General features: G+C 39.9%; 1 protein-coding gene across 1 annotated transcript; it reads right to left on the minus strand.

Moving 5' to 3' along the window:
- Positions 1 to 1,827: 1,827 nt before the first annotated feature.
- asip2b (agouti signaling protein, nonagouti homolog (mouse) 2b) lies at positions 1,828 to 12,691 on the minus strand. Its single transcript, XM_082513171.1, has 4 exons — positions 12,607 to 12,691; positions 12,362 to 12,484; positions 7,464 to 7,537; positions 1,828 to 2,599 (listed from the first exon to the last, which is right to left on the minus strand). Exons 2-4 carry the CDS (start codon positions 12,468 to 12,470, stop codon positions 2,432 to 2,434), a joined length of 351 nt encoding a protein of 116 aa, XP_082369297.1. The 5' UTR covers positions 12,471 to 12,484; positions 12,607 to 12,691; the 3' UTR covers positions 1,828 to 2,431.
- Between the last annotated feature and the right edge of the window lie 4,961 nt (positions 12,692 to 17,652).

Below are 17,652 nucleotides of genomic sequence, written 5' to 3' on the forward strand. Positions count from 1 at the left end.
TAAAATCAACATTAAAGTAGCAAATCATTAAAAATGTTTTTTAGCATCTTAATAGGTTCCACATGGAGCAATGCAAGGAGAATGTAGGCTTACAGCGTGTTTATTCAATAGCAAAAATATAAACTCCTTAATCCACAAGAGGCAGGCAAGTCCAAACATATATATCTGATTTTCAAGGCGTGGGGTACATAAGTAAATGCCATTTGGTCCTCATTAAGTCTAAAAGCAACAACACATTTATGTTCCAAAGTAAATTTACTTGCAGGTATCCCCAGCAGCAAGATATTCAAAAGCAGCAAAAATGTGGGAAATACCCATAATGCAACACACAGTTAATATCAGATTGTTTACATACATGAAAAAGCACGTCACCCATCTCTTTTTATGCATACATATAATGTTTTAAGATATTTTAACACTGTGCAAAGATTTCTGTGAGTATTTTTTTTCCGCTGAAGACAGAAGAACTCTTGAATAAATACAAACAAATACAAACAAATGCCTCACATAATATCAGAAGCATTTTTCAAAATGCTTCGATTTTATTTTGAAGTTTAATCGCTTAACCGCATTTGTGCAGACAAACCCACAGAGCACATGTGAATCTTTCCGTGCTCTTTTGTCAACCACAATATATGTTCAGGCGTTGTGATGTGTTTGCGTGCATGTGCATGCATGTGCGTGCTGCATCTAGGTCCTCTTTAAGCAGAGGGGGTTCATCCTCCAGCAGTGACAGATGGTGTTGAAGAGTCGACAGCGGCAGGAGGCGCAGGGGTCGCAGCACAGCAGGTGAGGGGAGCAGCTTTCCATCAAGCGTCCGCAGCGACGCGCCGGAGTTACGAGGTTCGACTTGTGCTTCTAAAGCAATTCCAACAGAGACAGAATATGTGGAAAAAGCACGAGTCAGTGGAAGAAGTGGAAAAGTCATTTAAATACATGTGAACTATTTGACCCCCCGACTCATGGCAGCTCTACAAAGCGTTTTAGTGTTGTTTCGGTTTTACAGCCATTAACTTCACTGTTATTACTAAACGATTTTTTTTAAATCAGCCTTTTGGCAAAAGCTTCAACAGTTTGTTTTGTTGTTATTTTTTAAATTTAGGCACAAGTCCTGTTTACTCTTTTAAGAAAAATCTCACTCACTGAAACACGTTTTGTTGCGAGAGTTCTGACAGGGACTATAAGAGGGAGTCAAATTCATCCTACATCATAGGACAACACATACAGTGCACTTGATCTAAAGTGGGCCAGACCACTTAAGATGGAAATTCACTTTTCTAACAATATGATAACATTTAATTACACATTCATTTTTTCCTGAATTTAGGCCCTTAACCCTGGAGAACCCATGGGGTCAAATTTAACCCTATAGGTTCTCCAGGGTTAAGTTTGACAGCCATGGACTAGAAAGATCGAGCGTATTTCTTGCATAGTTGCTTTTCTTCTGTGACTTTAATGGTAAATCTTCTCACATACAAGGTCTTAAATAATCAGACCTCATCTTATCCTAAACACCTCATAGTACTGCATGTGTCATGGTCCAGAGTCTGACGACTCAGTGTTTTGTTTTTCCTAATATTCTATGTTCTTGTTTATTCTGATTATGTCTTTTGTTAAGGTTTGCCATTTGTTAGGTTTCTGTTCTGTGCCTGCCTGCTCCCACGTCTCTGTGTTCCCTCTGTCTGGCCTGCAGTAACGTATTCTTTGCTCTCTTGTTTTTAATCCTGTGTACCGCATTTACTCTAAAATCAACATTAAAGTAGCAAATCATTAAAAATGATTTTTAGCATCTTAATAGGTTCCACATGGAGCAATGCAAGGAGAATGTAGGCTTACAGCGTGTTTATTCAATAGCAAAAATATAAACTCCTTAATCCACAAGAGGCAGGCAAGTCCAAACATATATATCTGATTTTCAAGGCGTGGGGTACATAAGTAAATGCCATTTGGTCCTCATTAAGTCTAAAAGCAACAACACATTTATGTTCCAAAGTAAATTTACTTGCAGGTATCCCCAGCAGCAAGATATTCAAAAGCAGCAAAAATGTGGGAAATACCCATAATGCAACACAGTTAATATCAGATTGTCTACATACATGAAAAAGCACATCACCCATCTCTTTTTATGCATACATATAATGTTTTAAGATATTTTAACACTGTGCAAAGATTTCTGTGAGTATTTTTTTTCCGCTGAAGACAGAAGAACTCTTGAATAAATACAAACAAATACAAACAAATGCCTCACATAATATCAGAAGCATTTTTCAAAATGCTTCGATTTTATTTTGAAGTTTAATCGCTTAACTGCATTTGTGCAGACAAACCCACAGAGCACATGTGAATCTTTCCGTGCTCTTTTGTCAACCACAATATATGTTCAGGCGTTGTGATGTGTTTGCGTGCATGTGCATGCATGTGCGTGCTGCATCTAGGTCCTCTTTAAGCAGAGGGGGTTCATCCTCCAGCAGTGACAGATGGTGTTGAAGAGTCGACAGCGGCAGGAGGCGCAGGGGTCGCAGCACAGCAGGTGAGGGGAGCAGCTTTCCATCAAGCGTCCGCAGCGACGCGCCGGAGTTACGAGGTTCGACTTGTGCTTCTAAAGCAATTCCAACAGAGACAGAATATGTGGAAAAAGCACGAGTCAGTGGAAGAAGTGGAAAAGTCTTTTAAATACATGTGAACTATTTGACCCCCCGACTCATGGCAGCTCTACAAAGCGTTTTAGTGTTGTTTCGGTTTTACAGCCATTAACTTCACTGTTATTACTAAACGATTTTTTTTTAAATCAGCCTTTTGGCAAAAGCTTCAACAGTTTGTTTTGTTGTTATTTTTTAAATTTAGGCACAAGTCCTGTTTACTCTTTTAAGAAAAATCTCACTCACTGAAACACGTTTTGTTGCGAGAGTTCTGACAGGGACTATAAGAGGGAGTCAAATTCATCCTACATCATAGGACAACACATACAGTGCACTTGATCTAAAGTGGGCCAGACCACTTAAGATGGAAATTCACCTTTCTAACAATATGATAACATTTAATTACACATTTATTCTTTCCTGAATTTAGGCCCTTAAGTTTGACACCCATGGACTAGAAAGATCGAGCGTATTTCTTGCATAGTTGCTTTTCTTCTGTGATCTTCTCACATACAAGGTCTTAAATAATCAGACCTCATCTTATCCTAAAGACCTCATAGTACTGTATGTGTCAATTCAATTCAATTCAATTCAATTTTATTTATATAGCGCCAAATCACAACAAAAGTCGCCTCAAGGCGCTTCATAGATACAGAGAAAAACCCAACAATCATATGACCCCCTATGAGAAAGCACTTTGGCGACAGTGGGAAGGAAAAACTCCCTTTTAACAGGAAGAAACCTCCGGCAGAACCAGGCTCAGGTAGGGGCGGCCATCTGCTGCGACCGGTTGGGGTGAGAGAAGGAAGTCAGGATAAAAGACATGCTGTGGAAGAGAGACAGAGATTAATGACAGGTATGATTCAATGCAGAGAGGTCTGTTAACACATAGTGAGTGAGAAAGGTGACTGGAAAGGAAAAACTCAATGCATCATGGGAATCCCCCGGCAGCCTACGTCTCTTGCAGCATAACTAAGGGAGGATTCAGGGTCACCTGGTCCAGCCCTAACTATATGCTTTAGCAAAAAGGAAAGTTTTAAGCCTAATCTTGAAAGTAGAGATAGTGTCTGTCTCCTGAATCCAAACTGGAAGCTAGTTCCACAGAAGAGGGGCCTGAAAACTGAAGGCTCTGCCTCCCATTCTACTTTTAAATACTCTAGGAACAACAAGTAGGCCTGCAGAGCGAGAGCGAAGTGCTCTAATAGGGTGATATGGTACTACAAGGTCCTTATGATAAGATGGGGCCTGATTATTTAAGACCTTGTATGTGAGGAGCAGGATTTTGAATTCAATTCTGGATTTAACAGGAAGCCAATGAAGGGAAGCCAAAACAGGAGAAATATGCTCTCTCTTTCTAGTCCCTGTCAGTACTCTTGCTGCAGCATTTTGGATTAGCTGAAGGCTTTTCAGCGAGTTTTTAGGACATCCTGATAATAATGAATTACAGTAGTCCAGGCTGGAAGTAATAAATGCATGAACTAGTTTTTCAGCGTTACTCTGAGACAGGATATTTCTAACCTTAGAGATGTTGCACAAATGGAAGAACGCAGTCTTACATATTTGTTTAATATGTGCATTGAAGGACATGTCCTGGTCAAAAATGACTCCAAGGTTCCTCACAGCGTTACTGGAGGCCAAGGTAATGCCATCCAGAGTAAGAATCTGGTTAGATACCATATTTCTAAGATTTTCAGGGCCGAGTACAATAACCTCAGTTTGATCTGAATTCAGAAGCAGAACGTTAGCGGCCATCCAGGTCTTTATGTCTTTAAGACATTCCTGCAGTTTAACTGATTGGTGTGTGTTATCTGGCTTCATGGACAGATAGAGCTGGGTGTCATCTGCATAGCAGTGAAAATGTATGCTATGTCTTCTAATGATACTGCCTAAGGGAAGCATGTATAATGTAAACAGAATTGGTCCTAGCACTGAACCCTGTGGAACTCCATAATTAACCTCAGTGTGTGAAGAGGACTCTCCATTTACCGTACATGAACAAATTGGAGTCTATTAGATAGATATGATACAAACCACTGCGGTGCAGTACCTGTAATACCTACAGCATGTTCTAATCGCTCTAATAGGATATTATGGTCAACAGTATCGAACGCTGCACTGAGGTCTAGCAGGACAAGCACAGAGATGAGTCCACTGTCAGAGGCCATAAGAAGATCATTTGTAACCTTCACTGAAGCTGTTTCTGTGCCGTGATGAGCTCTAAAACCTGACTGAAACTCTTCAAAGAAGCCATTCCTCTGCAGATGATCAGTTATCTGTTTGACAACTACTCTTTCAAGGATTTTTGATATGAAAGGAAGGTTGGAGATTGGCCTATAATTAGCTAAGACTGCTGGGTCTAGCTCATGGTTCTGAGTCTGACGACTCAGTGTTTTGTGTTTCCTTATAATATTCTATGTTCTTGTTTATTCTGATTATGTCTTTTGTTAAAGTTTGCCATTTGTTAGGTTTCTGTTCTGTGCCTGCCTGCCTGCTCCCACTTCTCTGTGTTCCCTCTGTCTGTCCATGGTGTCACAGTGTCTGCTCGTGAATCTGTCTGTTAAGTTCAGTGTCTTGTCCGGTTCTCTGTGTCTGTGAGTTTCCTGTTTTATTCTGAAGGTCGGTGTCTCATGTGAGTGTTCTCAGCCTGACGTCTGTGTCTCGTCAGCCCTGATTTCTCCCAGGTGTGTTCCCCTCCTGTGTCCCATCCCATGATTACTCCTGTGAGTATTTAAGCCCTGTGTGTTCTCCTGCCTGTTGCTGGTTTGTCTGTGTCTCCCTGCGGGTCTGTTTTTGTCTCTAGGTTTCAGGTTTGTTATATTCTTAGTTTTCCCAGTTTAGGCTTTGTCAGTTCTGTTCTCGCCACCCTCGCCTTTTGTTGTATGTCATCCTCCTCAATAAAAGCCCACACATCAGTAGTGCCTGCATCTTGGGTCCTTTAATAATTCCCACACGGTTTGCCGTGCTGACAGTATGTTTACTGTTGCTTTACTGATGGTTCCTAGGATATTTAAAAGTAAGGGAGGGTGAGCCTTCATCTTCAAGACTCCTCTTCTATGAACCAGCTCCCAGTTTGTGGAGACAGACACTGTCTCTACTTTGAAGATTAGAGTAAGCGCTTTCCTTTTTGATAAAGCTTATAGTTATGGCTGGATCAGGTCACCCTAAATCCTCACTTAGTTATGCTACAAAAGGTCTAGACTGCTGCAGGCTCCATGATGCACTGTGCGCTTCTTCTTGATTCACCTTGTTTCACTCACTATGTGTTTATACACCAGTCTGCATTTAATGATTTGTTATTATTAATCTCTGGCTCTTGTCCACAGTGGGTCATTTGCCCTGTCTCCATCCCTTCACCCTCAGTCAGTCACTGCAGATGACCACTGTGCCATCCTCTACAAATTATTTCTCATGCTGTAATTCATTCATAAGTGTCCTCTTTCTACAGTTTTCTTAATACTGGGTCGTTTAGATACCTGATTTATAATTATGTGGCACAAAAAACTGTGAAAGTCATGTGACTCAATCCGAGTCTTATAAGACAAAAAGCAGTTGTAAAAAAAAAACAACTAACGCAGGTTGATGCACTTTCCACAATTGCCAGAGCAAAGCTGTTTAACTGTCCACCCTTTTCTCCAGCCTCTCACCCCACCCGTAAAACCCAGTTTTATCCGTCCATAAAAACCACACATTTTTTTCCAGTTCATTTCAACCAAGTAGAAATAAGACTTCTGAGCCCTCGTTACGCTACATCAACAGCGTGGTATTCCTAACGGGTAGCTCCAAAAAACAATGTCCACTTTTTTGTGGTTGTCTAATTAATCTACAAAAATTTCAAAACAGACGATGAAAGCAGGACTTAAACTTCAAGTGACTCGTTGACAGCCGGGATAAGCTCAACACAGGAATTTATTATGAATGAATCAAAACTTTTTTGTTAATGAACGTAAATGTGACACATGCAAGTCATTTGGTTCTCCGTTTCTTTTTCATCTGGTTTGGAACTCCACGAACACAAAAGTATTTAAACAGCTGGTAAATTTCATCTGAGTTTCCTGATCTTTCTCTCATCATCCTCTTACACAGACACTTCCTCCTCTGCCTTTCTTGTTGCCATCAATTGTTGGTGTCAGTCTCTATCTCACCCGTGAGCTAACTTTCATGCTAAAACACAGTCTCAAGAGCTAAAACAGCTAAAAGTTAAAGAGCTCCTTGATTGTTAGACTGATGTGAAAACACTGATCTGAGCACATTTCAAACTTTGCATAGATAATTGTTTGGTTTCACTGGAGGTTTTCTGCATGGAGTTTTCAAGAGATAGCTTGAAGATTGATTTGTTTGTATTGTTTTAACAAAATGGTTTCAAGAAATATGTCTTAGCAATATAAAAAACTACAACAAGTGAGTTCACGACACTGAGGGCAGGATTAAGGTCACACTGAATTTCTATCATCACTGTTAAATTATTGTGATGTGCTACGTTTTCATTGGTGGGAAATTTGATCCTTGTGGAAAACTGGGTTGTGTTGCTGTCACCACATTTTGCTGCATGTCACATGTGTTCACTGCTGTCTGGCATTTTCCTGCCAATGGAAAGCAAGCAGCAAATTTTCAAATCCAATAAACAGGATTATAAATTCGCCTCACAATAAAAAAAATTGCCTAACAAACCGAAAAAGGCATTTTCAGGAACATCTTTACAAAGACTAATGGCGTGTCACTGAAACATGTCAGCAACTACCTCTGAATACTTTTAAAAGGAGCAATTTTAGTGTTACTACTAAATCAGTGAGTTTATGACAAATAGAGTCGACAGTAAAAACTTACGGGAGTGACACTTTGGCGTGGTGGAGAAATCTTTTGCCTTGCAAACAGCCGCCTATTCTTCGCTTGGCTCCAAACTGGGAATGGAAATAAAAGCAGAGTCAAAAGATCAATTCAGTGTTTCAACAATGCAGCCCCTTGTGCACAATACATGATTAAAAATTGTAAATATGTACAATAGTAAATATTTTAAGACTCTAATACTAAATACTACAAGAATCGGCCCTTAGATTATGAAATAAGGAAACCAGGATCTCCTGTTGGAGGGAGTGTCTGGGCACCAGCCACGGTTAACCAACAGCGAGAGCAGAGTTGAAGCCACACAGGAGGGGGAGGGGTTAAAGCTGACAGCTGGCAAAGTCGGAGAACTTGGAGCACGGGCTTGTTTTACAGTAACTGGGGTCCAGAGCAGGAAATTTATACAATATGCATATTTTTCCTCAAAACAAGCCAAAGAAAACCCAGCTTTACTGACTAGAAAATGTGGGCATCATATTTGTGGAGGGCTTTAAAAACAATAATACGTTTTATTCAATTGTATTATAGTCTGTGCTTGCATGGATGCAAGGAAAAAAAAGGTTATTTTTGCTAATGTTTTTTTATATGCATCATTAAGTAAATACTAAAAAGGTTTTCTCAAAGTCTGCTCATTTGTTGTCTTTGAGATCTCCATCGTCTTTTCTTTCTGGATCATCTATAGTCTAGTAGGAGGAAAGATTTATGACCGATCAGCTGAACATCTACAACTCCTTTTCCTCAGCAGGGGAGTTTCTGTCAATCGTGACTGATTTTTTCTTCTTGGCTGTGAAGCAAGAGAAAATTTTTACACATTTAGAGCTAAATCATTTATTTTGCTTTATACTTGTAAGACGTCCAGTCAAAACAGCACAGCAGGTTTCTTTTCTTCCTCCAAATTATTTTGCCATGCCAAGCCTACAAATGGACATAAAATGGCCTGCATTTGTATAGCGCTTTACTCAGTCCCTAAGGACCCCAAAGCGCTTTACACTACATTCAGTCATTCACACACACATTCACACACTGGCAATGGCAAGCTACATTATAGCCACAGCTGCCCTGGGGCGCACTGACAAAGAGATGTTTGCTTTAAAGCGTGTTGGTATGTGATACGCATCCAAGACTCCAAGACACTGAGATGTTTTGTTTTGGGGGTTTTTTTCACAGACAGAAATGGCAGAGAAGGTAGCCAACGTTCCACTGGAAATCAGAATTATTTGACTCTCGGCCAGCCTGGACATTCTTTTGATCATAATCGAAACAACGTTTTCAAACCACTCACCTCACATACTGGCACCAGCAACACACTCACCCTCCCATACTGGATGCTGCAGAAGTTCAACAAATCAAAAAGCCTCTCTTTTGGCTATGACTTCTTTCCTTCTGCCCCGTGACTGATAGCTGCAGCACCTTTTCTTACCATCCAGCACAACACAGATATAGTCTAAACATCTGCTCAAAAATAAAAATCGCCCCAAGGTGTTGTGCTGGATGGTAAGAAAAGGTGCAGCGCAACACCTTGGGGCGATTTTCTTTTTTTGACCAGATGTTTAGACTATATCAGCCACATTTGTGGAAAACGCCCTTTCTTGTGCCTCCTGCTGTTCCCGAGGTTCTCGTGTGCACCCTGATCTTATCTTTATTTTACTACGCTATCTGAAATTGTCTTGTCCCCCATCAATCTTCTGCAGGAAAATATGATGAACTCTCATCTCCCATGTCCTCTCTGTGCTTACATTTGAAATGTTTCCCTCACTCCTGCTTTCTCATGAAAATCAGATGGTTGGTTTTCCGTGTAGCTCAATCATATTTAGCTCACTTTTCCAGCCTCTTTTAAATGTTAATAGAGCAATTGGCTGCTAAAGCCAAGTGTTTTCCCCACTTGATTATAAGATATCCACACACTGAGTGATCACATTTGTAACTGTGGTTTAGACTGTATGTCAAAAGGTGATGCTGTGTTGGTGTAGCATCTGTCATATTGCTGTTTAAAAGCAAGAATTCTAAATCAAGCTGTAAATACTTTCAATTGTATCACAATCATTTTGAGGTTAGGGGCCCTAAATATGCATTTTTCTATTAACAGTACATGCAAACAGGAAACTTTCAGCTGCTCCAAATGGAAATACAATTTTTTAACACTTGATTTGGCAGAGACTTCACACCAGACCTTCCTCACATAGTCATTCATCTGGGCTTGAGAACACAAGGAGTAGACAAGCTGAAAAGGCTGCATATGATGGGGCGATCGTGGCTCAAGAGTTGGGAGTTCACCTTGTAATCAGAAGGTTGCCGGTTCGAGCCCCGGCTTGGACAGTCTTGGTCATTGTGTCCTTGGGCAAGACACCTCACCCGTTGCCTACTGGTGGTGGTCAGAGGGCCCGGTGGCACCAGTGTCCGGCAGCCTCGCCTCTGTCAGTGCGCCCCAGGGTGGCTGTGGCTACAATGTAGCTTGCCATCACCAGTGTGTGAATGGGTGGATGACTGGATATGTAAAGCGCTTTGGGGTCCTTAGGGACTAGTAAAAGCGCTATATAGATACAGGCCATTTACCATATGCATCATCTCGCATGTGAGGTGATGCATATGCATTTTAGCATATGCATGTTAAGGCATTTCCCTATTTTGATTCTGCAGAATCAAAATAGGGAAATGCGTTAACCCCTAGACTATGAGACCACAGTGCACAATGCACACAAACACTGTGGTTGAACTCATTACATGCTACCAGCATACACTGACACTCCAGAGCTGTTTCTCAAGGAAAAGGGTTAGCGTTAAACCATCTGCTGTTGCAAATGATTATTGGAACCATTAATCATCATTTTATATGTGTAAATATTCAGCCCATTTTCCAGTGTTCCAGCTGCAAACTCTTATCATGCTGGAACATCAGAGGGAAGAAATACTGTCTTTAAAAAGAAATAAATAGCTATGATTTAAATGTGTCTCTGGTGTTTGGTATCTGGTTTTCCCCTGAAAAGCATCAGAATTGTTTTGTTCTAAGAAAAAATGTGAAGGGTGTTCTACTCCTTTCACATCACCAGAGCAAACGGGCTCTTAAAGGCATTGTACACTGTAAAACAAAATCTTAATATAAAAGTATTTTACTGTGTATTTTACAGTTTTGTATTGTTCTTCTAGAATATCATTAAATTCACATAAATAGACTGTGATTTCACATTTCAAATGTAAATTAACGTAAAATCACTGTAATCTAATAAAACATAATTTTCTTGTTTTTTAAATATTGTTAAAATACATTCACAAATGTATCATGATTTCACAAATATCTGTCCGTTATTTGAAAGATTGAACTGTTAAATTCAAATGTATGTAATGCTATGGAAAAATATATAAAATGATTCTTATAAACTTTTTTTAAATCAAATAATTATTATCATTGTTGTCATTTAGGGCGATCGCTCAAGAGTTGGCAGTTCGCCTTGTAATCAGAAGGTTGCAGGTTCGAGCCCCGGCTCGGACGCTCTCGGTCGTTGTGTCCTTGGGCAAGACACCTCACCTGCCACCTACTGGTGATAGCCAGAGTGGAACTGTAAGGCGCTTTGAGGGTCTCAAAGAGCCCTATATGAATGCAATCCATTATTATTTAAACCAACTGTTAACTGTATATTTCTGTACATTTAAGTATTATGATTTATATCGCCGCATTCATTGACCTTGTTTATAGGTAATTTCATTGTTTAATCACATTAAATTGTTCCTAATTTAATGTTTAAAAGCACTTGAAAAAGGCAAAATCCCATGTAAAATTAGGGCAACAAATTGTATTTTCATTACTGGAAATAACCGTATTTTTATGAGTAAGTTATTTTCTGATATTTTACGGTATTATTTTGGCGCCCCAGCTGCCGGAATATTACTGTTTTTTTAAGATGTTTTTTCTAACAGTGTAGAGGTGTCTGAGGCTCTGACCTCACTGTGTCACAACTGTTATGGTTTTATTTAGTTCGTTTTATTAATCCGCCCCGTGAAACTTCAACAGTTCTCCACCAGCATGACTGGATAATGTTTTTTCACATGATCAGCTCACCTAATAAACATAATATACTACTACTACACTACGTGGACCACTGCAGGGATGCTTCTCCAATAATAATCCGCAGACATTTAAAACACTTGAGATCACTTTGTTGTTGCATTACAATGAAGAAAGCAACGGCAGCTTCTTGAAGAGCAAAATACAATTATTGTTTATATTCTCAAGTTATATTGAAAATGGTGAAAAAAACTATTTTTTGACTATATTACAGGTGAGCTTGTCTCTACAGACAGAAGCCAGACTTAGACAAACCTGGTGGACATTGTTTGTCATTTAATGCCCAAAGCTCAGAATTCATCTCAGATCATTCCATCTTCATTTTAATTTGGTTGCTTTTTTAAATTTGAAAACACAATGATAAATTTACAAAATGTGACAAATATGTGACATATACCCCCCCTCCCCCCATAACGATTGTAAACCAATGCTATGCATTAACAATGCTGAAATAAATCCTGCTGTTATCAAAGCTTTAGCGTGTGTGCTGCCTGGACTGGGAGTTCGTTAAGTTTTACTATTTTCGGGTCGTAAAGGAGATCCCTCCTCTCAGATGGATTTAGTTATGTAATTATTTATTTAATTATTGGGGGGGGGTTAATGATTTTTTTAGTCTGCTTAGAATAACGCATCTGTTTATACTAAGTGCTCAGTCCTCAGACACACAGACCCACAGACCCTCATCACTCTGTGTCATTATCTATCCAGCACTGTAAGCAGCGGTATTGTCGGTGAGGCTCCAGCTTCACGACTCTTTTTAATAATAATAATCATAAATAAATAAAAACTACATCAAATCAGGTTTGTGCTCATCGATCCTTACCTGTCACATTCTCCCTTTTCCGCACATCCTTCTTGGTGTCCTCTGCCCAGGACATCGGCAAGGCAAGCAGGAAGAAGCACAACAAGTGTTTGCCGGTGATCTTCCTCATGATGATGATGAGATCTGTTGATGACAATGGTGCAAAAAAACAACAACAACAACAACAAAAACAATCAGTCTAACGTTTAGAAGATAAATATCGGACTTTAAGGCGCTAAAGGAGGAGAAATCTGTGAGTGACGTACGCCTTGGCTGGTTGGTTCCCTCAGCTTTCTCTCTGGCTGTGAAAGAGGAGGTGGGCTGCGAACGAGGACTGAAACACGCACTCGCGACGTGGAAATTACGGGAGAAATTACTAAATTGAAAAAGACAGGGGCGGATTTATTGGTCTTGTGGAGCCCCAAAGCAACCCCCCCCCCCCCTCCTCCCCCCCACCACCACCACCACTAAATAGGTTATGATCTTCACGGGTGTATTTTCTCACCCTTGCAGACACAGACTTGGAGCAGACAGTGTTGAAATACAACAAATAACAAGAAACTACACTTGCTTTGTGGTATTGCACAGTCCATACAAAGAATCAAACATAAAGGAATATTTAGCTTTGCATGATTATGATGGTGCAAAACAAACCCAATTTTGCAATCTGCACTTATGTAACTCTTGTGAAACTGCACAAATGTAACAACTGACCATGAAAAATGAGAGGAAATGATTTCTTGGAGTGTTCGGGACTGTGAAAAGATCCACGGGGAATTCTACAAGGAACAGATGTACAGTATAAGGTCAATTATCAGCCCTTTAACCTTGTCCTCACAGCTTTCCTCGCTTGTGAATGCTTGTGAAAAGAAAACCAAGTTTTAAAAATATAATTTGTTTTTTATTTTTAAGTGAATTTTATGTCAATGAAAGCTGACAAATCCCAATTCTCTAGCTATTTTAACACATTTATGGTGTTTTTATTCAGTATAACAGAAACCTTTTCTTTTTAAATGCTAATTTAGAAAAAAAGTTGTGCCTTAGAGGACAACTTTGGACTTCAGGAGTGCAAATTCTGCGGTTGTATTATAGCCTCACTCCCTCCTGCACAGCTGCTTTGTGTACATCTGCTGGCCTGCATTCAAACAGAAGCCTAACTGGTGAGTGGACTCAGGGTCCTTACATCAATGGGGTGAAATTGTTGCATTTACAATACTCTGGGTGGATGGGAATTGCTGGATTATGTGAACATAAATATATATATATGTATACATATTTTGGCTCCCCATCACAGAGAGTGCTCCCTGCATCTGTGGTTTTCACTGGAAACAGTTGAATATGTATTCTTAGCGTATGCCGTGCCACCTCAGTATGGTTTCCTCGTGTGCTCTATGTTAAAATGGTGATATTCCGTTAGAGAAACCTGGAAATTATATTAAAGAATGGTCTAGATTTTTTTTTTCCAACGGAGCCCCTGCTTTGCTGTTGGCATTGCAAAAATATTCACTAAACATTAGCATCTGCACGGCAAGAACAACAGCTTCTTTTTTTTAAAACCACACTGATGCTGGATTTCAAACTTGCCCTGAGGGCCCCAGATCCTGTGGTTTTCATGTGTTACTGTTAGTTTGTGGTAAGTGGAGGATTTTTATTTATTTATTTTTTAAATTTTATTATTTTTTCATGTTTGTGCAAGTGGAATAAAAACTGAGAAGAACTTCATAGAGGCCCTGCTTTTGTACCTAATCCCTTGGCCCAGAGACAACCTGTGTCAAAAACAATTTTTGAAACATTTATTCTTTGAGATTAAGTCGTGCTTTCTGGGAACATATTTCTAAATAGTTTTGCTTAATCAAATTACCTGAAGATAACACAGCAAACCAGGAGCATGGTGGGCTTCCAAAGTACAAAAACTCATTGTCTTGGGGTCTTTTGGCAAAATATGCCATGTATAGTAACTTAAAGGCACATTAGGATTTACCCAAATAATAAAAAGAGTGTGGGAACATAAACACGGGTCAGCAGCAGCCCACCTCATTGGGCTTCTCACATAAAACCTTAGAATCCAACTCATTTCTGAACTGCTGAAAGAAAAAAATATACCCATATATCAAAAGTCAGAAAGATTGAAAACCTCTCCAGTATAGCTGGTCTGTGTCTCGTGTATACAATATAAAGAGCCTTTCTGTCCCATCACGTTGACAAATAGCTTTAAGATTAAGATTAAGATCGATCGAAGCCTGTTTTTAATATGATATATGGTATGATATGTAATACCAGAACGTTTTTGAGTCATTTGTGATGAAAGTGGATCAACTGTATAGAGTCAGTCATTTACAAATGGGAGTAATCACAGGGGGAAAGTGAAATTACTCCTTTTTTTGCATTTCTCATATATGTTTCACTTGTCTTGTTTTTCTTGTGGAGCGTGTGCCAAGTTTTTGATTCTACAAACAGATGTAGCGAGCAATAACCGGAGGTTTAACGTGATAAATGAATCTCTATGGTGTTCCATCGTCTCCTCATACACTGATGCACACGTGGCAGGTAAGTTTACAAAGTTTCTCTGTGCTCTGGCTTTGAATGCAGACTTCGAGTCACGCATTTCTGAGATAAACAAAAATAAGCTGCAGTTCTCTGTCAGGTAAATTTGAATTCCCTGCAATCCTGAATTGGATAAGAATTACTATCTAATATGATATTAATTACTACATCCAAAAATGTTGGGATGCTTTTTAAACTGCAAATAAAAACAGAATGCAATGATATGTAAATGCCATAAACCTGTATTTTATTTAAAATAAGACACAGAAAACATGTCAAATGGGTAAGCTGAGGAAGTTCCCAGATGTCCTTAAACATCTGGGAGCTCAGGAGAGCATCTGCTGGACTTCTGGCAGAGGAATGTTGTCTGATAGTTGTGTGATAGCTGCACAGCAGTCCTGGGTCTTCTTTACTGTATTTTCCATTTCATGGTGCTCCAAATGTTGTCAGTTGGTGAAATATCTGGATTGCAGGCAGCCAGTTCAGCACCTTCTACGGTGAAGTCGTGCTGTTGTAACAGATGCAGTTTAGCGTTGCCTTACTGAAATATGCAAGACCTTCCCTTCTGTATTGGAGCACATATTGCTCTAAAACCTGCATAAACTTCTCAGCACCGATGGTGCCTTTCCAGGTGTGCACACTATGATTTTCATAGGCACTAATGCACCTCAATACCATCAGAGATAAAGGCTGAAGACAAGTTGATAACAAATTTCAGATTTCAGTTTTCCAGGTTGCGTCAACCCATTTAAAGGAGCTTTGATGGCGATGTTACTGGATAGTTGTCACATTTGGCTTCTTTGCATTTTAGAGCTTTAACCTGTATTTATGGATGCCCCTGTGGGCTGTGTTCACAGACAGAGATTTCTGGAAGTGTTCCTGCTGTGATTTCCCTGTTATTACTGAAGTGCTCTCTGAGCCCAAACATCACGGGCATCCAATATTTCACCCGTGTCCCTTGCACACAGAGATTTCTCCAGATTATCTGAACATTTTGACAATATTATGCTCTGTAGATGAGATTATTGCTGTCTTTACAAATGTACATTGAGGAACATCATCGTGGTAAACTTCTGCACATTTTTACTTCTGAGAAGCTCTGCCTCTCTAAGATGCTCTTTTTATACCCAGTCATGTTACTGACCTGCTGTCAGTTAACTTGCATAGTTACATAATATTCCTCAACGCCTCTTTTTAGCAGCACTTACTTTTCCAGCTTTTTCCCAACTTTTTTGGACGTGTTGCTGACATCACAGTCAAAATAAGCATTTTTTCATGAAATAGTGAAACATCTCAGTTTAAACATTTAACATGGTTTCTGGTTCTATTGTTCTATTTAGTTCTGTTTTCTATCTGAAAACTGTTGTATTTGGTTTTCATTGACATTTTATACAACATCCCAACCTTTTTAGAAATGGAGTTGTATATAACTCTCACTGCAAGTGGCCATTTCTTACAAGTGTAGTGAGACAGTCAAGGCCAAGATTTGATTTGGCTGCTTGTAATAGGCATCTTTAAAAAGAGCGGTCAAAGTTTAATTCAATTTAACTTTTATTTAAGTCTGGATGAGCTGTTTTCTTCTATACATGCTTTATAATAATATAATGATAATATCTTAAAAACTCAACTCAATGAACTAAATACTAAGAGGAAAAATTAATCAGGTTCAAAACCTTAGTTTAGACATTTTCTCATTAGTATAACGGTACTTTCAGTCAGTCTTTTATTTTCCAAGGGGTCGCCACAGCAAATCAATCCACATAGTGGGTTTAGCATTGGAAGCCTTCCTGACATAGACCTCAGTGCTTGGAAGGAGCACTGGGAGTGCACTAACTTGTGGCTCCCTGATGCTGGGTTCATGTCATCTCCCTGTTTCCAACTTGTGATCTTTCATGTGCAAGTCACACATGTTAACCACTGCAATGTTAAGTATATAACACTTAACCTGCTGATGGTGGCGAAGGAAAAAGACGGTCCTGGATACGAATCCACCAGCCGGCTGGGATCTTCCTGTGCAGTTTGAATGTTCTCCTTCTGAATGTGAGCGGGAATAATTGTCTGCATCTCGCCCCATGACAGCTGGGATAGGTTCCAGCTCCCCTCCAGCCTTCAATTGAATTCAAAATCCTGCTCCTCACATACAGGGTCTTAAATAATCAGGCCCCGTCATATCGTAATGACCTTGTAGTACCATATCACCCTATTAGAGCACTTCGCTCTCGCTCTGCAGGCCTACTTGTTGTTCCTAGAGTATTTAAAAGTAGAATGGGAGGGAGAGCCTTCAGTTTTCAGGCCCCTCTTCTGTGGAACCAGCTTCCAGTTTGGATTCTGGAGACAGACACTATCTCTACTTTCAAGATTAGGCTTAAAACTTTCCTTTTTGCTAAAGCATATAGTTAGGGCTGGACCAGGTGACCCTGAATCCTCCCTTAGTTATGCTGCAATAGACGTAGGCTGCCGGGGGATTCCCATGATGCATTGAGTTTTTCCTTTCCAGTCACCTTTCTCGCTCACTATGTGTTAATAGACCTCTCTGCATTGAATCATATCTGTTATTAACCTCTGTCTCTCTTCCACAGCATGTCTTTATCCTGTCTTCCTTCTCTCACCCCAACTGGTCGCAGCAGATGGCCGCCCCTCCCTGAGCCTGGTTCTGCCGGAGGTTTCTTCCTGTTAAAAGGGAGTTTTTCCTTCCCACTGTTGCCAAAGTGCTTGCTCATAGGGGGTCATATGATTGTTGGGTTTTTCTCTGTATCTATGAAGCGCCT

Source organism: Aulonocara stuartgranti (genome assembly GCF_965226115.1).
Source record: "Aulonocara stuartgranti genome assembly, chromosome: 18".
In the NCBI taxonomy this organism is placed as follows: domain Eukaryota; kingdom Metazoa; phylum Chordata; class Actinopteri; order Cichliformes; family Cichlidae; genus Aulonocara; species Aulonocara stuartgranti.